Consider the following 24530-nt stretch of genomic DNA (forward strand, 5'->3'; position numbering starts at 1 on the left):
AAAAGCTGATGCTGCCTACTTCTTATATGGCTTGGTCTTCCTTCCTATCCTAGTTTTATAAGGAAAAAAAATGAAGAGTCAATGATTTAAAAATGCTAATTGGTTTAGATCTTATTTTAGATTTCTGATATTCCAGAGAATTCTTTTTGTATCTCCTGACCACTTGGGAGAATGTCCTTTTTTATATATGCCCCTAATGGAATGAACTGTTTTCAACTGAAGCTGAAAGAAAACTCAAATCAGCTGTGATCAAATCTGTCACACAGTAGTAAGTGTAACACCACACAGACATGAGAATTTAATATAGACACTTAACCTTTCCAAATAACACAATTTCATACAGAGTTAGAAAGAGCAGTACTGGAATCACAGGATGTAGTGGGCTATGGAGTCAGAAAAGTGTCTGAATCCTGCCTTTCTACTTTCTAACTGCTTCAGGACACGAGGGGCAAATGACATGCTCCTAGCCTGTCATCTCTTCTCCAAAACAAGACAATACTACTTATCTCACAGGCTTGTCATGATGCCTCAACAATGTATATGCCAAGCTTGATCCCTTGCATAATAACTGGTTCTAGATACATCTTAGTCTTTTACCTCTCTCCTCTGACTATAAAGAGATCACAAAACAGAGTCCAAGATCATAAAAAAAAGCAGTCAAGTCTTGCTTTAGCTGACCCGCACACACAGCCTACTGGGCAGGCTGAGACACTTTAACCACCCGTCAAGGTCACAGGCTGGAAGGGCAGAGCTGTGATAGCCTCAAGGGTGCATGCTCTCAGCCAAAGACTCTTCCGCTGGCAAAATCCCAAACACAATGGAATGGTATTTTTAATCATAATGAGGCTGAAATGCAAGTATTTTCTGTCTGAAAAAGCTTTGAAATATTTCTTCTGTTCTTAAGAGAGGAAAATCTTCACCTGATAATTAATGTTGGAAGAAACCATTCATGGACTGGCTAACGAGCTGGTTTGCTTTCTTCCTTCTGTTAATTTTAATATACCACTACCTTGCAATAAGAATACCAGGTAATAATATTTTTTAAAGTTCCCGTGCAAAAATGCTCAGTACATGAACTTTATAAAGTAAGGAAGTTGTCCATATGCATAGATGCTAAAGCAACACAGAACTTTTTCATGTGGCTTTTAAAAGTGCTGTACCGTGTCCACAATATTTCTCCTTTTTTTCCCCAGGCCCACAGATCAAAGTATTGTTACTTCGAAATTAGCAAAAGCTAGCTGTCCTGAACAAACTCTAATTCCTTTTCTTTCCCCCCAACTTCAAGGCTCTGGCTGAGGATGGAACAAAATGCTTCTGTGTATTTAGGTTACTGCTCTTTTAACTATACTATAAAAGCAAGCATGGGGGTGCCTGGGTGGCTCAGTTGGTTAAGCATCTACCTTTGGCTCAGGTCATGATCTCAGGGTCCTGAGATCCGGATGGAGTAGGGCTCCTAGCTCAGTGGGGAGTCTGTTTTTCCCTCCCCCTGCTCTTAGGCTTTTATACTCCTGTTCTCTCTTTCTCCCTGTCCCACCCTCTCAAATAAATAAATAAAATCTTAAAAATAAGAAAAAAAAGCAAGCACAGAATGACAGCATGGGCTAGAACTTAACAGCAACTGTTTACTGTATACTTAACCAGTATAAAACTCATTTGTTTTTTTCAGAAGGTGAATGCTGTATCCTTTTCTACAAAAATGAAGGGGGAACAAAAACTACAACATCAAAGCAATAGATCCACATAGGTTGTTTGGAAGACTATCTATGTCACAATTATCATAGTTCAATCAGATACATTACGAGTCATGATTACATTTTTAATGTAAGTATGAAATGTGGGTTTCTTCACAACAAATTCGGAGTAATTTATAGTGTATTCCAAAAATCATCTTTAAAATAAGTTTGAAATGTACCTACATGGCATTTATGAAGAGAACTTTTCAGCTACTTTTTCCTAAGACTGACTTTTCTTTTCTTTTTTAAAGATTTTATTTATTTATTCATGACAGACACAGAGAGAGAGACAGACACACAGGCAGAGGGAGAAGCAGGCTCTGTGCAGGGAGCCCAACATGGGACTCCATCCTGGATCTCCAGGATCACATTCTGGGCTGAAGGCAGGCGCTAAACCGCTGAGCCACTGGGGCTACCCAAGACTGACTTTTCTTAACAGTGTTAGTTTCTTTTTTAATCTTTGAAGTACAGTTGACACATCTGTTAGTTTCTTTAAACACATGCACACATACTCCATTAAATCTTTTACATAATCATATTCTTTCTGATCTATGCAATTTGTACAATGTAAGATTTCACAGTGAATTATAATTTAATAAGATGCTTTAAACATCGATCATCACAACTGTTAAAATAAATGGATTTTAATGAATTTGAATGACTAAAGGCTTCTTTTGCTGTTGGTTTAAATATGCAAGCATCAGCATCTCTAATTCTTTTTTCCCCCAGCATCTCTTTTTGTGTTGCATAGTTTAGGTGACAAAGAAATTACTAAGAGCCATCAGCTAGACACTATGCTAGGTGCTTGGGGTACAAAAGTGAAGACATACACAGCTCCAACCCTTTCTAACAGTCTAGCAAAACAATAAAAATAGTTCATGTTGACCACATGCTTATGTAGTACTGATGAGTGACACAGGTGTTTTAAATGGATCGTATTTAATTCTTACAATAGTGCTGTGAATTAGGTATTCATTTTACCTTGTTCCTGAGACTTAGACAAATTAATTAGCCTTTCTAAGCCCAAGATCACACAGCAATTAAATGGTAGAGCTAGAACTTAAAAGCAGACAGCCTGGTTCACCGTGATGTTAGTTAGACAGCCTCCCAAACACATCATTTCCATATAAGCACGGAACTCCCACATAATGTAGCAGACAATACTCCCTAGCAAGCTGCATGGGTGGTGTGGCTGTCAGGGGACAGGCACTGTGCACAAGCATCCAGGTGTGATATCAGGAGATATTGCCAAGGAGATATGTGACGAATAAAAAATCCCTTTGCTTCTTTATTTTTTGATTATTTTCCCTCTTTGCTTCTTTTAAAAGATCAGATAGCAGGTGGGGTAGTTCTGACGTCTAGATTTACAGCAGTAATTTCAAGAAATACCAAGTAATTCAATAATTCCCTCAGAGAAGATCCCAGAGAAGACTTCATGCTGACTGTCCAGCAGACTCAGGAATTAAAACAGCAAGCCTTCCAGTGCCATGGAAACAGTGTGAAGAGCACAATGTCTTCAATCTGTATCTCTTCCTGAGCTGCTGCCCAGCTGGACTAGTACCTGTTTTTTTTTTCTGCCCTACCACCCCCCAAAAAAAACCTGAAGAACTTTGCTGAAAACTATGACTGATAGAAACTCCAGGTTTTTGCTTTAGACTGACAACATCTTCCAGATTTCCCTAGTACTGTACATTCTTGCCACTATTTAAAAAACTCTGAGTTCCCAAATCAAATTAACAAAAACTTTGCTGGGAAAGATCCTGCTCAAGGATCTTATTTGGGATCCTTATTTTTCTAAATTTCATATCTACTTATTTTTCTGAATTTCACATCTGTATTTTTTTACTATATTCCTTAGGCTGTACATTACATTGCTGTGTGTTATTTTATTACTGGAAGACTGTACCTCTTAATCTCCTTCACCTATTGCATTCATTACTCTACTGCCTCCACTCAGGCGACCATTAGTTTATTTTCTGTAGCTATCTATGTTCTTTATATTTATGAACAAACCACATAGAAAGTTTATAAGTTTGTTAGATTGTTAGTTTTTCTTGTTTTTTAGATTCCACATATAAGTGAATTCATATAGTGTCTTTCTCTGACTTAATTCACTTAGCATGATACCTTCTAGGTCAATCTATGTTGTCACAAATAGCAAGATTTCATTCTTTTTTTTTTATCACTAATATTCATATATATTACATCTTCCTTATCCATTCATCTCAATGGACATTTAGATGGTTCCCATATCTCAGCTACTAGAAGTAATACTGTAATGAACATAAGGGTACATACCTCTTTTTGAGTTAGTGTTTTCCTTTTCTTTGGATAAATATCTAGAAGTAGAATTGCTGGGTCATAATGTAGTTCTATTTTTCAGTTTTTGAGAAACCACCATACTGTTTTCCTGAATGGCTGCATCAATTTACATTCCCGCTAACAATGAGCAGAATTCCCTTTTCTTCACAACCTTGCCAATCCTTGTTATTTCTTACCTTTGATACTAGTCATTCTGACAGGTGTGAAGTGATATGTCAAATTGCAGTTTTGATTTTTATTTCCCTAATGATGAGTGATGTTGAGCATCTTTTCATGTGTCTGCTGGCCATCAGTATGTCTTCTTCGGAAAAATGTCTACTCAGGTCTTTTGCCCATTTTTTGATTAGTTTGTTTATTTTTTTGATATTGAGTTTTCTGAGTTCTTTATATATTTTGAATGTCAATCCCTTATCAGATACATCATTTGCAAGTATCTTCTCCTATTTAGTAGGATGCCCTTTCATTTTGTTAATGGTTTCCTTCACTGTTCAAAATATTTTTGGTTTGATATAATCCCATTTGTTTATTTTTGCTCTTGATGCCCTTGCCTGAGGAGACAGATCCAAAAAATATCAGTAAGACCAATGTCAAAGGAGTTAATGACCATGTTTTCTTCTAGGTGTCTTATGCTTTTAGGTCTTATATCTATGTCTTTAATTTATTCTGAGTTTATTTTCATATATGGTGTAATAAAATTGTCCAGTTTCATTCTTTTGCATGTTGCTATACAGTTTTCCTAACACCATTTCTTGAAGAGACTATCTTTTCCTTGTTGTGTATTCTTGGCCACTTTGTCAGAAATTAACTGACCATGTTAAATGTGGGTTTATTTCTGGTCTCCCTATCCTGTTCTGTTGATCTAAAACAGGTCTGTTTTTGTGCCTGTGCCATACTGTTTTGATTCCTATAGCTTTGAAATCAGGTAGCATGATATCTCCAGCTTTGTTCTTCTTTCTCAGGACTGCTTAGGTGATTTGGGGTCTTTTGTGGTTCCATACAAATTTTAGGATTATTTTTTCTAGTTCCGTGAAAACTGCTATTGGTATTTAGATAGGAATTGTATTGAATATGTAGGTTGTTTTGGGTAGTATGGACATAATAGCAATATCACATCTGTACCTTTTAAAGAATGAGTAGTTCTCTCTTATTATAAAATAGTATTAAAGAAAACAGGGCTAACTTTTTCATAATAATCACTTTCCCGCCCCTAAATCCTATTCCAAAATTTAGACAAAAATATACTGTAGGTGAACTTTTCTCTTCACACATTAGCATAGTACAGTCAATGTCTGGCCCATGCTGCAGAAGCCATATTAAATAATCATATTAACTTCCTAAGAAAACCTTAAAGCAAAAAGTAAAGACCCAATGTGATGAAAGAAAAAAAAAAAGCAGAGGTATCATTTAAGGCAGTGGAAAAGGGCAGCCCAGGTGGCTCAGAGGTTTAGCATTGCCTCGGGCCTCGGGCATGATCCTGGAGACCTGGGATGGAGTCCCATGTTGGGCTCCCTGCATGGAGCCTGCTTCTTCCTCTGCCTGTGTCTCCCCTTATCCCCCGCTGTGTCTCTCATGAATAAATAAATTTAAAAATCTTAAAAAAAAAAAAAAAGTGGAAAAGGGTCAGATAAGTAAGTAGTGGATAATTTTTGTTACAAATACTTGCAAGAGGATAGAGTTCAAAAAGAGCACTGAACATCCATTTCCTGAAGAAATACAAGAGTTATAATAACTTCATTCTTGAAACAAGGTCTGAATGGACTTCAAAAACAGGATAATTCTCTCTCACTTTTTTCCATAACTAGTTTTTGAGCCTTGTTTTTGAACCCTTGTCTTCTCCTTTTCATTTTGCCTTTGATTAGAGACATACCCAACAATACCCACAAAAACACGGTACATTACATGATTTTAGTGGCATGTTTGGGTCTCTCCTTGGAAAGCAGTCATCATAACTTCTACTCATTTCAAACACTGGGACTTCTGGTATGTCTAAGAACAAACTTTTAAGCACTGACTTATTTAAGACTACAAAACTTTGCAAATACTTCAATTAAACAATGACCTCAAGGCAGTAGTTCTTCAAACTGCAGATCAAATACATTCGTCGTTCAGCAAAGTACAGTTTATATTCATCTCTAAGTCTGAGATTACAGGATTATTAGCCGGTTTTCATCTAATTTCTATACTGGTTTGAAGTTTGAGTAGTTTCACTGCATGCACTGACTTAAATATTAAAAAAAAAAAAATAGGAAAAAGAAATTCTTTCCCTACTTTGTAAGCTGACACATAGCAAACAAGAACAAGAAACCACAGAAAAAAACAAGTACAGTTAACAGATTATGTGTCTTATATACCATTTGCAATGAGAGAAGGGATTTCAGCATAAGTTTAGAAAATGCCTGGAAGCTACTTTCTTTTTTTTTTTTTTTTTTTTAAGATTTTATTTATTTATTCATGAGCAACAGAGAGAGAGAGACAGAGACACAGGCAGAGGGAGAAGCAGGCTTCCCGCAGGGAGCCCGACGTGGGACTCAATCCCGGGTCTCCAGGATCACACCCCGGGCTGCAGGTGGTGCCAAACCGCTGCACCACCGGGGCTGCCCTGGAAGCTACTTCTAAAACTGCACCCTACTTGGCATAAACTACTTTTTTTCCTACACAAGGTATCCAATCCCTATAAAGGAAAAAGTAACTACAACTACTATAGAAAATTGGGAGCGATCTCCTCTTATGTGATAAAAAGGCCGGTTTTACCTCCCTATCAAAGTCATGGTGTACAACCCATAACAGTAATGGAGTGGTCATCTCATTTGCAAGCACAAGCATAACTCTTGGAGAAAATATATACTGCACTACCAGAATCTCCAAGGACCAGCTCTAGAACTGGTTTAGAAACCCAAATAGTTCCCTTATTAGCAGAAAGCTATTCTCTGCTAAGTTTTGGGTTCACTACATGTAGTTTATGTACTAGAATATTCTATACATCTCAGTGTCATTTGCCAAATGTTCTTGGTTAAGAATTCGTCCACTGTTTATCTAACAGTCAAAAATTCTACCTGCTGGGGCACTTGGGTGGCTCAGTCAGTTAAGTGACTGCCTTCAGCTCAGGATATGAGCTGGGGTCAGGCCCTGCATCAGGCTCCCTGCTCAATGGGGAGTCTGCTTCTCCCTCTGCCCTTCCCCAGTGCTCATGCTCTCCTTCTCCCTCTCAAATAAATAAAAATCTTAAAAAAAATTCCACCTGCTAACGTAGGTGGAACTTTTGCTTTCTCGTTTTCTTAAACTAGAGAAGTTACTACCATTGAGATTAGATGACACAGCACTTCCTGGGGGCTAACTAAAGGATGCTCTTCCACAGCCAATTCATGCCTGGGCGACCTCACAGTATTTATATCTATTATTCATCATTAAATAAGTTGTGAACATTACTGAATAATCGGACTTATTAATTATGCAAGAGAAACCAGGAATAGTTGGTAAAAAAAGCCTCAGAGGAAAAAATAAAAACTTTCCTTTGTATTTTCTTATGCTTTCAGAAGCCCAGAGGTAAGTCACAACTCTGGGAGCTATTTAGTGTGCAGAACTATATTGCATCAACAACCAATACTGTCATTTCAAAACCTCTAGTAGATCTCATAGCATGAGACTCAAGTGATTAGTTTCCCTGTCTTCCTCATTAATAGTCACCACTGTGGAAAAAGTTTCTGTTTGTAGACTAACCTGTCACTCAATTATGGTATCATTAGAATAGGAACATCCTTCTTTCTTGATGCATCTCTTCATCTTAAAAAGAATGTACTCAAAGAGCATTATGGTTTAGCTAGTCTTACATATTATTTAAGTCATCCTACATGTACCTTCTGTAGTTCTTTTTGAATATGCTGAAATATGACGTTCTTTTAAGAAGCCCCATAAAAACCGGCTTTTCTTCTAAGTCAACCTTCTTTCGTAAAGCAACCAAATTCAATAAGTAACTCCCCAAAGTAGGACTCCTACCTCTAATCAAGGACAGAAGTATTATTTTACCCATTTCATAAGACTTCGAGTTCCTGTACTATGCTGGCAGAATCACATTTAAACATGAGACTTCTATTTGAAAACTTTAGTTATGTGTATGTGTGTGTGCATGTATACACACAGTTACGTCCTCACTCTTGTAAAGAGGCATCTCCATTTGCTAGGTTTCCAAGAACAGTTCAGTTCTCTGAGGAAAGGCAGTGCCAGCAGCCACATACTTCATTTGACTCTGTCCGCCATAGTTCATAGCATTAGACAGCTCTTGTTTATCAGAAAGGAGTTCAAAGAAAGGTTTCAAGTGCACAAACTCTGTGGAAGGACAGCTATGGATTTAGTTATTTTTCTCCAAAAGACTTAATTGAATTCCCTTTCCAAAGCCACCCTTGTGGTATTAAAAGGCAAAACAGAAAACAAAAACTCCCACAAAACCAAGAACAACACGGAGATCGCTGATATTCCTCAGATTCACTTCCATCATCTTCACAGATTATCCAGTCTCCAATCTCCCGAAGCCCTCTCTGGCTGTCTCAAGGTGGTGCTGATTTCTGGTTGTCTCATCTACTTCCTTACAAAGGTTTGCCCAATAAAACAGGGTATAAAGGCCACCAGTGTTCATATTTGCTTTCCAGCCCTGTACTCCTGCTGTTTTCAAAAGATCAGTCTGAGACCAGGGTGGAGCATTGCTTTAGGCAGCCTGTTTCTTTCTTGGTGGACAATTTTTATCCTCCTCCTCTTGCTTGTATATCTTTCTATGGTAAAATCAAACCTATCCACAGGCATGTGTCCTGCCATGAGCCTTACAAGCTGGGATAGTACCTAGAGGAGTGTGAAATTGCTTCCATCTCCTGGGCTGTCCGTGGCCCCAGGCTCAAGAGCTATGGTAGCCCGACTGTTGTGAGAGACCCTCCTCAGAGCCCAGTGCAGATCCCTCTGCCTCTCAAGCTCTTTGACACCATATTGACTAGTTCACAAAGGAAAACTTCTCCAAACACAGGCAAGGTTTCGCAGGTGACAAGAAACCTAGAGACAGAAACCCATCTGCAAGGCTCTGCTCACCGCTGAACCTGAGTGCTGAAGAAACGCCCACTCCTTCACCCAAACCAGTACTTACCACAGTGAACAAAGATGCTCCAGCAAATAAATAACTGAGGTGCTAAAGCAGAAGAGCAGTGATGTGTAGTGGACTCTATCTTCTACCAATCTATGTAACAATCATTTCTATCACCTTGCACCAGCTACTGCCACTCGGGCCATCTGTTGCCATAGGCATTCAGCATAATATACAAGGCCATTCCTTGGCACTGCAAATCAACAATGGTCAAGTTCCTGCTGGAATGACCTCTTTTCTCCCAGCACCACTGCCATCCCACCACAGCACATGTTTGGCTGTATCACTGCTAAAATGACAGGAAAGAAGGAGTGGCATGACCAGGGTAATGAGCCATAGCTGGATGATCTACAGTGAGGTAGGGAGAATAGGCCAAGATGAAGGCATGGAGCTTGGTTGGACCTGAGATAGGGCCCACAGGCTAAAGACTGGTAAATGAGATTCATTTAGTTTAAAAAGTCCAAGTATATATGGGTTTCTAGGCTGAACCAGGGTTCCAGAACTAGATGGCACTCTGGTTAGTATACCATTGGTATCAGACATGAGAACGGGGCTGTGGATTAGAGCCACTGGCAGGATAGAGTCAGTTGTTGGATGAATGGTTTAGGCTTCAGATAAAAGCATATGTGATAGAAGAAACAAGAAGACAAGGAAAATAAGTTATAAACTGCACAACTTCAAAATTAAGGAATCAGGAACTCCACTGAGGTTGAAGAGGCCAGGCAAAGTAAGAATGGCTAATCCCAAGAAAGAGCTAGATAACAGGTCTCTGGCCTAAGCTTTTATAAGATTTTTCCTGCTGTAGGATCTGCTAATGATAGATTAGAAACAAGTAACTGGGAGCACTTGGCTCCCAGAGTGGGTAAGTAAGACAAGGCCATTTCCTCTGGCAGACGGATCCTGCTAAGCAAGTAGAGATAAAGATTGAATCAGGCCAATGAGAGGGGCCATAGAAGTATTTGAATACAAAATGGTTGCCCAAATGACATTGGAAGTGGCTATACAACTAGAAAGATGCTCAGTACGGTTCTGCCCTACTCCTTTTTTTTTTTTTTTTTAAAGAGAACTACAGAGAGAGGGGTGGGTGGAGGGGCAGAGAAATAACCTTAAGCAGCTTCTATGCCTAGCATGAACCTGACGCAGAGCTTGATCTTATGACCCTGAGATCATGACCTGAGCCGAAATCAAGACCTGGGCGCTTATTCTACTGAGCAACCCAGATGCCTTAAGTTCAGCCCCATTCTCACATGAAGTCCCCCTGCAGAGGGATCATGCCCAGGATGTGGAGATAGCATGTCACAGTGGAAAAACTGTGGAGTTAAGAATCAGAGAGAGTCTGCAACTCAGTTTTGTCTCTCACTGGTTGTGATTCTAGATAGGTTACTTAAACTTCTCTGAATCTTAATTTCCTCATCTGTAAACCAAGGTTGTCAATAGGTTTTGTAATAACAGGTTCTATAATAATTAAATTAGAGAACGTCTGTACCATGCCTAACAGAATACCTAATTCAGTAAATGATTGTTCTTATAAATAGTTGCAATGGTATCACTCATGGATACACTCCTTATAGATGTGCTCAGTAGTAACAATAGTAAGAATAGTAACTCTACGAACAATAGTATGGGCAAGTCCAGACTTAACAAGTGAATCTGTTTCTGGGAACACCTGAGAGTCAAAGCATGGTTGCTTGTAATGGGATGTCCAGCTTGACCCTGAATGGTGACGTTAGACCACTGAGTTCTACATCATGCAGATCAAATCATCACATCCTTCACTACCCCACCTCCCCCCTTTCCCTGATTCACTGATGGGCATTGACTATGCCATCCTAGCCATCACTTGGTAGGCAGTCAGCATTGGTACAGGCAGCAGGTCTAAGGAAGTGGTAAATACAAGTTTTGGTGGTTACTACAGAGGGTCTTGAATATGAGAAGGAGGACAGAACTTTTAAAAAGCAGGATATGATAATCCACAAGCTATCTTCTCAGTTGGGTCGTCTGCATATGGTTCTTATATATAAGCTATCTTATTAGACTTCAAAATAACTCTAGAGTCAATAGGATAAACATTTTTTCTGGTTCACAGATAAGGTAAATGAAGCTCTGAGAGGTTTTGGTGCTTTACTCCAGGTCATCCACTGTGAAGTGGGGGGATCTAGGTTAGAACCTGGATCTTTGGGTTTGTAGCTTAGTTCTTGACTGTTGTAGTTGTTTTATAACCTGTGGTTTATCCAGCAGTACTTTTATGTTTTTTAATCTATTTATATTTGATATTTTTCTCACTTGAAAGAAAGCTCTGGTTTCTTAGAAATAGAACTTGCTTCTGAAATAGTTTTATTTCATTTTGCTAATTTTATAAGTATAGAATTTAATTATATTTATTGGAAAGTAATCTTCTTAAATTGGATAATTGGATAATTATTTGGTATTATTCAAATTGATTTTCATTTTCCAGTTATTTTTAATTGAAAATAATATGTGTACTGTATTATGGTAGAAAATATTTCCTCTCAGAGACTAGTAAATTATTTACTTCACTGCCATCAGGGATAAATTATTCATTATAAAAAATGCTTTTATGAGTAAAATCATAGGAGGCTTACTATGACAGCTTAGGTTTCTGTGGGGCCTCATATTTTAATTTCTTTTTAAATGGCACCTTTGTTTCTTACAAGTTAACAAAATAATTTAATTCTCAGTGAAAATAAATGTATTCTTTTATTAAAATGGGCCGGCTACAGAAATCTACAGTGAATAATATGTTATTTGCTAGCAACTGTGACATTTCGAGCTCTGCAGGCAGTTCAGCCAATTGTAAAGTTTTTAAAATTGTGTAGTCTGGTTATCTGGCAATGCTAATCATTAGGATGCTCAATACAAACTTTTCTACACAGAATTCAACATCTAAATGGATATCTTTGTACCAGATATACTTTCATATTGCTATCCTTTCATATTGCTCAATACCCTCTGTTGATGTTATGGTCTTATGTATATAATACATACATATATGTGTGTATGTGTGTGTGTGTATATATGCTTTCATTCCTTTTTCAGAGTAAATCCTCTCATATCGCCTGTATTTTGTCCCTAAACAACATTTATGCACAGATTTGTTTTAAAATATGAAATCTTGGATTGAAATAAACTCTGTTAATGGGGAATGATGCTTTGTTCACTACCAAAATGGATTTAGAGAGACAATTCAAGATAAACAGAATGAAGGAAACTACTCTCTCCTTCCTAGGCAAGGACACAAAGGCTTTCTGTTTTGGTCTTTGGCTTTTTTTCCTTTGCCAGACAAACACGATCACTTACCAAGTGGCAAAAATGCAAGACGGTTTCCAGCCATGGAGAGCTCATTGAGGCTGGGCAGCTGGCAGAGATGGCGCGGCACGCACCATAGACGATTTCGGTCCACGGTGAGGTACTGCAGAGAAAGGCACAGGTGAAGCCTCTCGGGTAAAGTTAGCAAACGATTGGTAGAAATGTCTAGTGTCTGCAGCTCCTTCAAATCGCCAACCTCTACAACCAAAATCAAAATTAAGATAAATCGCATCCTGATTAAATTAATTAAATCAAACGAATCAATACTGTTAACAGTTCAAAACAAATAAAATCAGTAGCTACAGCAATTTCCACAGACATGAATGTCAAAGTATGTAAAGAATCCAACAGAGGTAGGTATCTATAAATTAGCCTGCTAGAATATTCTTTTTTTTCTAATGGAAAAGAGTGCTCGCCTAAGAAAAGGAGATACACAACGTAGTGAATATGAGCCAGAAGTCTATTTCCATGGTTTCTGCTTGTCGATGAATCAAAAGTTGTTGCTAGTGTAGGAAAAGAATAATCACAGTCACTTCCAGGTACCTGGAAGTCTTTGCTACTCTTATTTGACCTTCTACTATTTACCTAAGTAAATAGTAGGGACTTAAAACATAAATAGTACCTCAGCAAGTATATCTTGTTCATATGAACTAAACAGAAAAAAACTTCTGGACAGAGAATTAGGATGTCTTTTGGAAATTTTCATAATGGTGAAGAATATAATAAGATGAAATGGCTGGAAGGTAATGTTTTTAGATATATTTGGCCATGTGGTTCCTTTTTAAAAACCCAAAGTGTACACATCCTATGAAGAGTTACTTTCATTCCATCCAAATGAAGTCCTTTCGTTTGCTTTAACATTCTCTCATTTTCAGTACCTATTGTTGTAATCTGTTCCGTGGTGAGTACAACTAATGTCTCTGTATTATGCCAAATCACCAAGTCTGAAGGTTTGGAAGTTCTTTACAAAATACTTTATCCTTTTTTGGGAGAAATCACTGCCAGGAAGGCTCTCTGAGCAGAGTAAGCTCTGCTAAGCAATCTCTAGGGAATGGACATTTACCCTATCAGGACAGTACAATCCATTCAAGGCTCCACAGGATGTGCTATGTAGTGCAAGTCTACTTCTTTCACATGACGGAACTTCCAACTTGCAGTCCATTGAGGCCATTTCTTGGTCTTCTCTGATCCTAACCCTGTTCCATGAGCCGTTCCCTCAGGGTAAGGTTTCCCATGTTCCTACCACTTTATTGTACCTCCCCCTCCCAGGTACATCCCAGTTTGTTCAGGGCTTGGGTTAGTGTTAGCAATGTCTTCTCTACTAGACAGAAAGTCTTCTGTCCTCTTGGATCCCCAATTAACAGTTCTTACTGCTACAGACCAGGGGTTGACAAATTAGGACTCAGAGGCAAATTCTGGCCCATGGTCTGCTTCTATACTGCCTGCAAGCTAAGACTGGCTTTTACATTTTTAAAAGGTGGCAAAAAAAAAAAAAAAAAAAAAAAAACAACAACAACAACAACAAAGCCAAAAAGGAATATGTGGCAGAGACCATATGTGGTCTGCAAAGCTTAAAATATTTAGTCTTGCCATTGATGAAAAAAGTTTGTCAGCCTTTGTTGGAGACTGTTACCCAGAGCATTTTTAGTGACTAGTTTTAATAAAAGTAACAGAAGTGCAAAATGTATTAATTTCTCATTGTTTGTATAATATTACAAGGGATTTGTGCCAGGAAATTCACACTTTATTACCCAGTTTCCCCAATACTGAGCAATATATGCAGTTGAAGATGGGTAAGGAGGATTCAGGAACACTCTGTGATGCTTAATTGGAGTTTTGTTCTACTTGAACCTAACTGAAGCACACGGGAGTCAATTTCATTCTTGGTTCCATTAGCATAGTATTTCATTTAGGTATGCCTGCCAATCTACCTTTCTAATTCACACATAAAAATGCTTCTAATTTGGGGTGTGTGGGGTAAGAAGTTGTGGGAAGAACCATGTTCTAGCATTGCATAAATAGTAACAAGAAACCTTCCTCACCTCACTTTATAAAGTGACCACAGGAGTGAAATAGGACAGAAGTGCAACCAAACAGCTACATATCCTGGGGCCAGGTGCCAAGAGAATCAGTTGGGATCTCTGCCACTGAGAGTCACAGCACATATGGGAGACAATGTGTGGGGCACATGGGTGGCTCAGTTGGTCAAGTGTGTCGGACTCTGATTTCAGCTTAGGTCATTATATCAGGGTCTCTGCACAGAGTCTGCTTGGGATTCTCTTCCTCTCCCTCTGCCCTTCCTCCCACCCACATGGATGCCCCCATTGCTCTGTTGCTCTCTCTCTAAAATAAATAAAATCTTAAAAAAAAAAGAGATACCGTGTGATAGGAGGTCAGAGAAAGAAGATGTAAATGAGGGGTTGGAGAAACTTTTGCAAAATGTACTGGCGGAGACAGGAACTTGAATAGCTGAAAAGAAAAATGGATAGTGTTGCCAGCAGGGGCTGGGTGTGGGGGTGGGGCTGAAAGATCAGGAAGGCACAGAAGTGAAATAATAATAAGCACAGCATGTACAAGGAGCTATCTGAAGCCTAACAAGTATCAAAGACACCCATGGGAGAAGAGTAGGAAATAAGTTCCTTAGGAAGGGCTTCGTGGAGACGTGAGTGATAATGAATACTGGGTAGAGAGGTTTGGACTTACTGCCGTGAGAACATGACATCTCCTGAAGATTCATACAGGATAACAGTGCTCTTTTGTAAAAACTAGAATGATGAGACATATAAAAAGCAGTGGAATGGAAAGAGATTCAAGGCTGAGAAAACAAGGAGACATTTGACTAGACAGAGGCAACATGACAAACTTAAAGAATTTCAGAGATATTTTAAGAAAAGTATGAGGTATGCTTGATTGGAAACAGAAAATAGTGAAATAAAAAATGGTCAAAGATAATTTTAGTGTTTCTAGGTTATTAAACTCTAGATATGGTGATGCCAACACTAAAACTTAATTTTTTATGAAAAAATTAAAATTATATCAGTACTTCTGAATTGCAGTATCAAACCATATTTTGAAAGAAATTTGAAAAATATTAAAAATCATATGGGAGCAAGCAAAATAAATTATTTTAATCATTTACAAAATAATTAAATGTGTAAAATAGTGTTTTGATGTGGCTGCAAAAATTACTAAGGCTTGTTACCACTATTTTATTTTTAAAATTTATTTATTTATTTATTTATCTATTTGAGAGAATGTACACTTGAGCAGGTATAAGTGGGGGGAGGGGCAGAAGGGGAGGCAGAGGGACACGGAAACTCTATGCTAAGCGGGAGCCTTAAGCAGGGCTTGATCCCAAGACCCTGAGATCATGACCTGAGCTGAAACCAAGAGTCAGGAGCTCAACTGACTGAGCCTGACCTGAGCCACCCAGGTGCCCCAACTGCCCACCATTTCAATTCAGTATTGTCTTACTGTATTGTAAGATGGAGAAATAATATGTGATCATGATTTAAAATTTTCCATAATGTGATGATTTACATTTGACAGCGGTAACATCAATATTTATACTCTGCTTTGGCAGACATGCACACATATTTCAGATATTAAAATTAATAAACTTTTGACAAAAAAAAGAAAACACATAATGTCGTACCAAAGGTCAAAGTACTGAGGAATGGGAAGAAGAATGAAAAGCTGACATTTCTTACTTCCTATGTGAGATGAATAAAAGCATTTTATTAAATCTGAAACATTCTGGACTGCATATATTAAATGAATAAGTACAAAAAATGATATTATTCTTAGTAGCTTACTATTTAGGCCTTTTCAATTGTTATTTAGTGATTTTGTCAAATTTTGAAATTATGTGGGAAAGGAAGAAAAATAAAAATTAAATAGCTTCTCAAGTAGACTCAAATATAATTTTCATGACCACTTTATACCAGGCTGCAAATCTAAGACTACATACATATGGCATCTTAATTTCAATAATCAATTAAATAATATACTTGCTTAAGCTCAGCTAATGCAAAATACATTTTTTTCAAGTTTTTAATTCAAGTTCTAGTTAGATAACATACAGTGCAATTCTGGCTTCAGGAGCAGAATTCAGTGATTCATCGCCCACATACAACATACAACACCCAGTGCTCACTGCAAGTACCCTCCTTAATACTCATCAGCCCATCCCCCAACAACTCCCCTCATCTCCCCTTAGTTTATTCTCTATCTTTAAGAGTCTTTATGATTTGTTTCCCTCTTTCTTCTTTTTTGGGGGAAATTACATTTTTAGAAAGCAATTGAGTCAAACAAAAGTTATCTAAGATTCTAACTTGAATTCAAGAAAGAGGAAATAAACCTGAGGTAAAAAGAGATAAGCCCCAAAAGCCAATAAATGAATTCAAACAGAATACTAAAATATACTTGGATAATAACAAGAAAGGCAGGAAAGAAGGAATAGAGACAAAAGTAGAGATTACAAACAGAAATCTAATAAATGGTAGGCCTAAATCTAATGAGGTCAATAAGAACATTGAAAGCAAAGAGCCTGAGGACACCAATTAAAAGAGATTACTGGATTGGATTTAAATATAAGATCTAACTATAAAAGGAACCCATTTAACATATAAATACATGAATAGATTAAATATAAAGTGATAAAAACACATGTCATGCAAACCATAACCAAAAAAGAAACAAAAAGGAAAGCTGTACCTTCCAGTAGGATGCAGTGAGGAGACTGCCAAATCCTCTGCCCAGAAAGTAACTATAAAATTCCACAAAATTGTCAAAAGCAACCATTTCAGTACTCTGGAAACTGACCAAAAGTTTTCAACAAATGGAAAAGCACGTATTTACGAAAAACTATAGCACTTCCACTAAGAAGAGCAGAAATGGGACGCCTGGGGGCTCAGCATTTTAGCACCTGCCTTCAGCCCAGGGTGTGATCCTGGAGTCCCAGGATCGAGTCCCATGTCGGGCTCCCTGCATGCAGCCGGCTTCTCCCTCTGCCTATGTCTCTGCCTCTCTCTGTCTCTGTGTCTCTCATGAATAAATGAATTAAAAATCTTAAAAAAAAACGAAGAGCAGAAATATGTGGTAAGCTCACTTGGGGTGGCTCCCATCCCTCTACCCAATTCTAGTATGGCAGAGAGGGTATGAACACTAGCAGCTTCACTGCTGGAGGGAGCTGACATGATTTGGAGCAAAAGGTGAAAAACCCACACCCAGTACTGTCCTTAATAATTAGTAATAATCTTGGTCACAAGTGAACAAGAGAGACTAATGATTTTATGAGGCTGTGAGATGTTCTTGATTGAGGCAAGCAACGAATTGGGCAGATAGGTCAGAAAATTAACAAGGAGGTATGGGCTATAAAACAGGACGATCTATTGGATAGACTCTTCACATATATCTATATTTGTAGATTTACAAATTTCAGGTCTATAGAGAGCTTGCACATGTGTACAGAGGAGAAAAGATAGAGACCAACAAAAAACAACAGAGTACATTTGGAAACTGCCTAAATTGTTAAATGGGTTTCTGAACCCACACGCATCTACTGTCAGAAGAGAGAAGCCATACTAGCTCCAGGTGTTGACCACCAAGCTATACAGAAATAGGAACAAATCCTAATAAGCTAGGCTTAAAAATTAAAACAAAAAACCCCACAGAGAAATCAATGGTCACATACTGTGGGGGAAATGGATTTCATGTTTAGTCTGGGTAAATTACCATGAATATCAAATAAGTAAATAGAAATAACAATAATCCTCAGGTAGGGAAAAAAAATCAGAATCCAGAGTTACAATATATTATTTAAAATATCCATTAAAAATTATGAAATATACAATAAAATAAGAAAGTGTAAACCATACTCAGGAAAAAATGAGTAAATAGAAAATGATTCTAAGTGGATCAAGATGTTAAATTTAGCAGACAATGACTTCAAATCAGCCATAATAAATATACTGAAAGAACTAAAAAGAGAGGTGCCTGACTGGCTCAGTTAGGTAGAGCATGCAACTCTTGATCTCAGGGTCATGTGTTCAAGCCCCATATTGGGTCTAGAGAAGGAAGGAAGGAAGGAAGGAAGGAAGCAAGCAAGCAAGCAAGGGAGGGACAGACAGACTAAAATGAACAAGTCCAAAGAAGGAAAGTATGATGATAGTGACTCAAAAAAACAAAAAAAATCTAAAAACTAAAAATCAATTATAAGAAATATACTGGAAAGTTCACAGATATGTGAAAATTAAACAACATGCTACTGAACAACCAAGTCAAAAATCAAGAAAAAAAATTTTTAAAGCCTTGAGACAAATGAAAATGGAAATACAACATACCAAAATTTATGAGATACAGCAAAAGCCGTTCTAAGAGGGAAGTTCCTAGCAAAAAATGCCTCCCTCAAGAAACAAGAAAAAACCCCAATAAACAAATTTAATTTTATATTTTAAGGAACCAGAAAAAGAAGAACAAAGGAAGTCCAAAATTTATAGAAAGAAGGAAATAATAAAAATCAGAGCATAAATGATACATAGACTAAAAAGAAATAGAAAATAAAGAGCTCATTTTCTGAAAAGATAAACAAAATTGACAAATCTTTAGCTAGACTCACCAAGAAAAAACAAGAGGACTTAAATAAGATCAGACATAAAAAAGGAGACTTATACCACAAAAAATACAAAGGAGAGTACTATTAACAATAATATGCCAGCAAATTTGACAATCCAGAAGAAATTGATAAATTCCTAGAAATATATAACCTACCAAGAATGAATCATGAAGAAACAAAAGATCTGAACAGACCATTTACTAGTAAGAAGATTGAACCAATAATAAAAAAAAATCTCCCAACAAACAAAGTCCAGGACCAGATGGCTTTTCTGGTAAATTCTACCAAATATTCAAAGAAAAATTAATACCAGTCCATCTCAAACTCTTCCAAAAAACAGAAGAGGAGGGAGTACCTGCAAACTCATTTTATGAGACCAATGTTACCTCAATACCAAAACCGGACAGAAGTGTCCCAAGAAAAGAAAATTACAGGGCAATATTCCAGAAGGACAGACACAGAAGTTCTCAGCAAAATATTAATAAGCTGAATTCAACAGCACATTAAAAGGATCATATACCATGATCAAGTGGATTTAATTCCACAGATGCAGGAACGGTTCAACATCTTTAAATCAATCAATGTAATAACACCACATTAACAAAATGAAGGATAAAAATCATACGATCAACTCAACAGATGCAGAAAAGCATTTGACAAAATTCAACACTGTTTTATAATAAAAGCTTCCAACATAGTGGGTACAAGGGAAATTTAACATATTAAAGGCCATATATGACGACCACAGCTATCATCATACTCAACAGTGAAAAGCTAAAAGTTTTTCTTCTAAGATGAGGAACAGACAAAGATACCCATTCTCATTACTTTTATTCAACATATTATTGGAAATCCTAGCCACCGCAATTAGGCAAGAAAAAACAAAAGCTATCCCAATTGCAAAGAAAGAAGAGCGTCGCTAATTGCAGATAGCATATACAGAAAACTCTAATGACTCTACTAAAAAACTGTTAGACTGATAAAGTTGCAACATAAAAAATGAATACATAAAAATTGGTTGCATTTTAATACACTAATAATGAACTGTCAAAAAGAGAAATTTAATAAACAATTTCATTTCCAATTGCATCAAAAAGAAAAACAAAACCTAGAAATAAATTTAACCAAGGAAGTGAAAGACCTGCAGACTGAAAACTGACACTGATGAAAGAAACTGTGGAAGATACCAATGGATAGAAAGATATACTATGCTCTTGAATTTAAAGAATGTTGTTAAAATGTCCATACTACCGAAAGCAATCTACAGATTCAGTGGAATCCCTATCAAAATATCAATGGATTCTTCCACAGAAACAGAACGTATAATCTTGAAATTTGTATGAGACCACAAAAGATCCCAAATAGCCAAAGCAATCTTGAAAAAAGAACAAAGCTGGAGGTATCACACTCCCTAGTTTTAAACTATAATACAAAGCAATAGCAATCAAAAGCATGGTATTGACATAAAACAGACATATAAATACATGGAACAGAATAGAGAGCCCAGAAATAAACCCATGCATATATGGTCAATTAATTTACAACAAAGGAGCAAAGAATATACAATGAAGAAAGAATAATCTCTTCAATAAATGGTGTTAGGAACACTGGACAGCCACATTTAAAAGAATGAAAATGGCCACTATCTTATACCATACACAAAAATAAACTCAAAGTGGATTAAAGACTTGAATGTAAGACCGAAACCATAAAATGAAATGAAATGAAACCATAAAACTCCTAGAAGAAAACATCCAGTAAGCTCCTTGATGTTGGTCCTGGCAGTGATTTTTTAAATCTGACACCAAAAGCAAAGGCAACCAAAGCAAAAAATGAACAAGTGGGACTATATCAAACTAAAAAACTTCTGCACAGCAAGAAAATGAAAAGGCAACCTATGAATGGGAAAAAAATATTTGCAAGTCATATATCTTATAAGGGATTAACATCTAAAAAAACCAACCAAACAAACAAAAAAAAAAAACTTCCTACAACTCAATAGCAAAAAATCCCAAACAATCTGATGTTAAAATGGGCAGATCTGAATTAAACATTTTTCCAAAGAAGACATGCAAAGACACATGAAAAGATTCTCAACTTCACCAATCATCAGGGAAATGCAAATCAAAACCACAATGTTGTATCACTTGATGCCTGTTTCGACCGGCTATTATCAAAAAAGACAAATAACAGATGTTGGTGAGAAGAAAAGGGAATCCTCGTGCACTTTTAATGGGAATGTAAATTGGTACAGCTACTGTGGAAAACAGTATGGAGGTTTCTCAAAAAACTAAGAACAGAATTACCATATGATCTAGCAATTCCACTTCCAGGCATTTATCCAAAGAAAACAAGAACACTTACTCAAAAACAAAGAACACTTATCCATGTTCACTGCAGCAATAGCCAAGATATGGAAACAATCTAAGTATCCACTGATGGATGAATGGATAAAGAAAATGTACAATGGAATATTATTCATACATAAAAAACAATGAAATCTTGCCATTTGTGACAACATGGATGGACCTTTAGGGCATTATGCTAAGTGAAATAAGTCAGAGAAAGACAAATATCTCTCACTTATACGTGGAATCTTTTAAAAAAGTTCATAGATACAGACAATAGAAGAGTGGTTACCAGAGGTGGGGGGTGGGGATGGGATAGGCAGAATGGGAGAAGAGGATCTAAAAGTACAAATTTCCAGTTATAAAATAAGTTATGGGGATTTCATGTACAGCATTAGTGACTACAGTTAATAATACTATATTGTATATTTGAAACTGGATAGAGAGTAAAACCTTTTAAAAAAAAAGGATTTTATTTTTAAATAACATCTATATCTAACACAGGGCTGGAACTCACAACCTCGAGATCAAGAGTCATACACTCCACTGACTGAGCCAGCCAGATGTCCCTAGACAGCAAATCTTAATAATCTTCATCACAAGGAAAAAAATTTTTGTTAACTATGATGGTGGATGTTAACTATACTTTTTGTGGTGATCATTTTGCAATCTATACAAATATCAAATAATTATGTCACACACTGGAAACTAATATAATGTTTTATGTCAGTTACACCTCAGTTAGACAAAAATGAAAAAAATATTTATTAATAGAAGGCAATAAAGGAGCTAGAGAGGAACATAAAAGATATGAGTTGTGTAGAATACAAACTGCAAGATGACTGATGTAAATATGTCCATATTAACAATTACAGTAAATGTCAACAAACAAAACAATCCAAATCTAATGAGAAAGTCAGATGGCCTAAAAAACAATATGCTGCCTCTAAGAAGCACACTTCAGATGTAACTGTACAAATCGGCTGAAAGTAAAAAGTATGCAAAATATATATACCAGGCAAAAAACAAGAAGAGTGATATACCAGCTATATTCATACAGAAAAGTTAGACATTAAGACAGGAGATATTACTAAGAATCAAATAGAAACACTTCATGACAGTAAAGTGATTAATGCTCATGGCATATGTAACAATTTTTAAGTATATGCACCCTAAAAACCCAAATGTACATAAAGCAAGAACTGAACAGAAAGGAAAAGTAGACATTTCAACAATGACGGATGGAGATTTTTGCACTTTACTCCCCATACTGACAACATCTGGTCAGAACGTAAGCGAGGATGTGAAAGACTTAAACCACACAGACCTAATTTGACATTTACAGTGTACTACAGCAGAATACACATCCTTTTCAGGTGTACATGGGGCACTCTCCAGTACAGAACATCCACTAGACAAAAAAACCACATCTCATATTTAAAGGAATTGAAATTACACAATGTTTGTCCTCTAAACAAAATGGAATTAAGTTAGAAATCACCAATAGGAAGAAGTCTGGGAAATTGCCAATATTTGGAAATTAACACTTCTAAATAACCCATGAATAAAAAATTACATGGAAAATTACAAAACATTTTTGAATAAAAATACAACATACCAAAACTTATGGGATGCAGTTAATGAAGTGCTTAGTGTAAAATTTAAAGCTTTAAATGCCTACATTGGAAAAGAAAGTTTCAAACTCCTTACCCAAGCTTCCACCTTAAGAAATGGGAGAAAAAACTGAAAACTAAACCCAAAGTAAGCAGAAGAAAATAAATAATAAAATTTCTAAAAAGTATAAAGGTCCTATGGGGGTGGATAAAGGCTGGTGTACAGGAAGCACAGAGAAATTTCAGGGGATATTGGAATTCCTCTGTGTTTCACTCTGGTGGTGGTTACACAACTCAAAATACATATTTTAACATATATGTTAAAAATTAAAAACAGTGACACATATTATTTTCAAAAATAAAATTCTTTCTAAAAGTTAATAAAATATACATCAAAACAAAAATTTAACCATTCCATATATTGATTCTCTGGACATTAGAAATAAATTTTGGGGGATCCCTGGGTGGCGCAGTGGTTTGGCGCCTGCCTTTGGCCCAGGGCGCGATCCTGGAGACCTGGGATCGAATCCCACATCGGGCTCCCGGTGCATGGAGCCTGCTTCTCCCTCTGCCTGTGTCTCTGCCTCTCTCTCTCTCTCTCTCTCTCTCTGTGACTATCATAAATAAATAAAATTAAAAAAAAAAAAAGAAATAAATTTTGGCATAAAATGTATATAATTCAATCAGTTCCTCAGCTATTTTTATTTCTAATAATGCGCTACTTGCATTTTTCTGAAGGCTTTTTAAAAATATGGCATCATTACATTTCCCATTACATTTCTATAATTAATTTATCATTAATAAATTTAACGTAGACACCTTCAAAAGCATTTATTACGATGTTATTATGAAATTAATGCAGTATTACTGATGTAGAGTTACAATGTATTCTTTCTGGAATACTAGTAGAATTTGACTCTTTTCAGCCGGTCTCCCTGTCCCCACACCACTCCTCAGGGAGTAAACATCAATGTGTACGCTTTATTTCCTTCACATACCTAGAATAATCCTACCTTCACAGTTGTTCATACTGTTTGCTTTTATACTAAATATACAATACCTTAAAACTTCTTACTACTTATAGAACAGTCTGAAAATGATTTCATTATTGCCACATAGTAATTACTTACACAATGCATAAAAATAATGTTAGAGTACCAATTTCAAAAGAAAAAACAGTAAGTCCCCTTTAAATCATCACTCTGCTGATACACACTGACCTAACCTAAAATTTAAGTGCGACTGGGAAGGAAGCCACCCACTCCATGCCAGGCCAATGACCACAGAGAGTCAATAACAAGGCTTGGTATTTTCAAGTGTTGGCTTTTTCCGGTACCACGAGAAATAGCTCTAATTTGAACTCCAAAGCACACTAGGTTAGGAAAAGCATACAGAGAAATAAAAGACAATATTGCAATGCCAAATTCCATCCTATATACAGTAAGGATG

At 36.8% G+C, this 24530-nt stretch overlaps 1 protein-coding gene across 8 annotated transcripts in view; it reads right to left on the reverse strand.

The window, feature by feature from the left end:
• LRRC28 (leucine rich repeat containing 28) overlaps nt 1-24530 on the reverse strand; it is a 152817-nt gene that overhangs the window by 48054 nt on the left and 80233 nt on the right. For 7 of the 8 annotated variants that reach the window (XR_013363722.1, XM_077869877.1, XM_077869927.1 and 4 more), the window contains exon 6: nt 12496-12702. The exons of the other annotated variant lie outside the window; for it this stretch is intronic. Coding sequence is in view for 6 of the 7 variants with exons in the window: in XM_077869877.1 (XP_077726003.1) it covers nt 12496-12702 (207 nt within the window). In the remaining variant the exon portion in view is untranslated. The remainder of the gene's footprint in view (nt 1-12495; nt 12703-24530) is intronic. 8 annotated transcript variants of the gene reach the window in all.

Source organism: Canis aureus, chromosome 2 (genome assembly GCF_053574225.1).
Source record: "Canis aureus isolate CA01 chromosome 2, VMU_Caureus_v.1.0, whole genome shotgun sequence".
Lineage (NCBI taxonomy): Eukaryota > Metazoa > Chordata > Mammalia > Carnivora > Canidae > Canis > Canis aureus.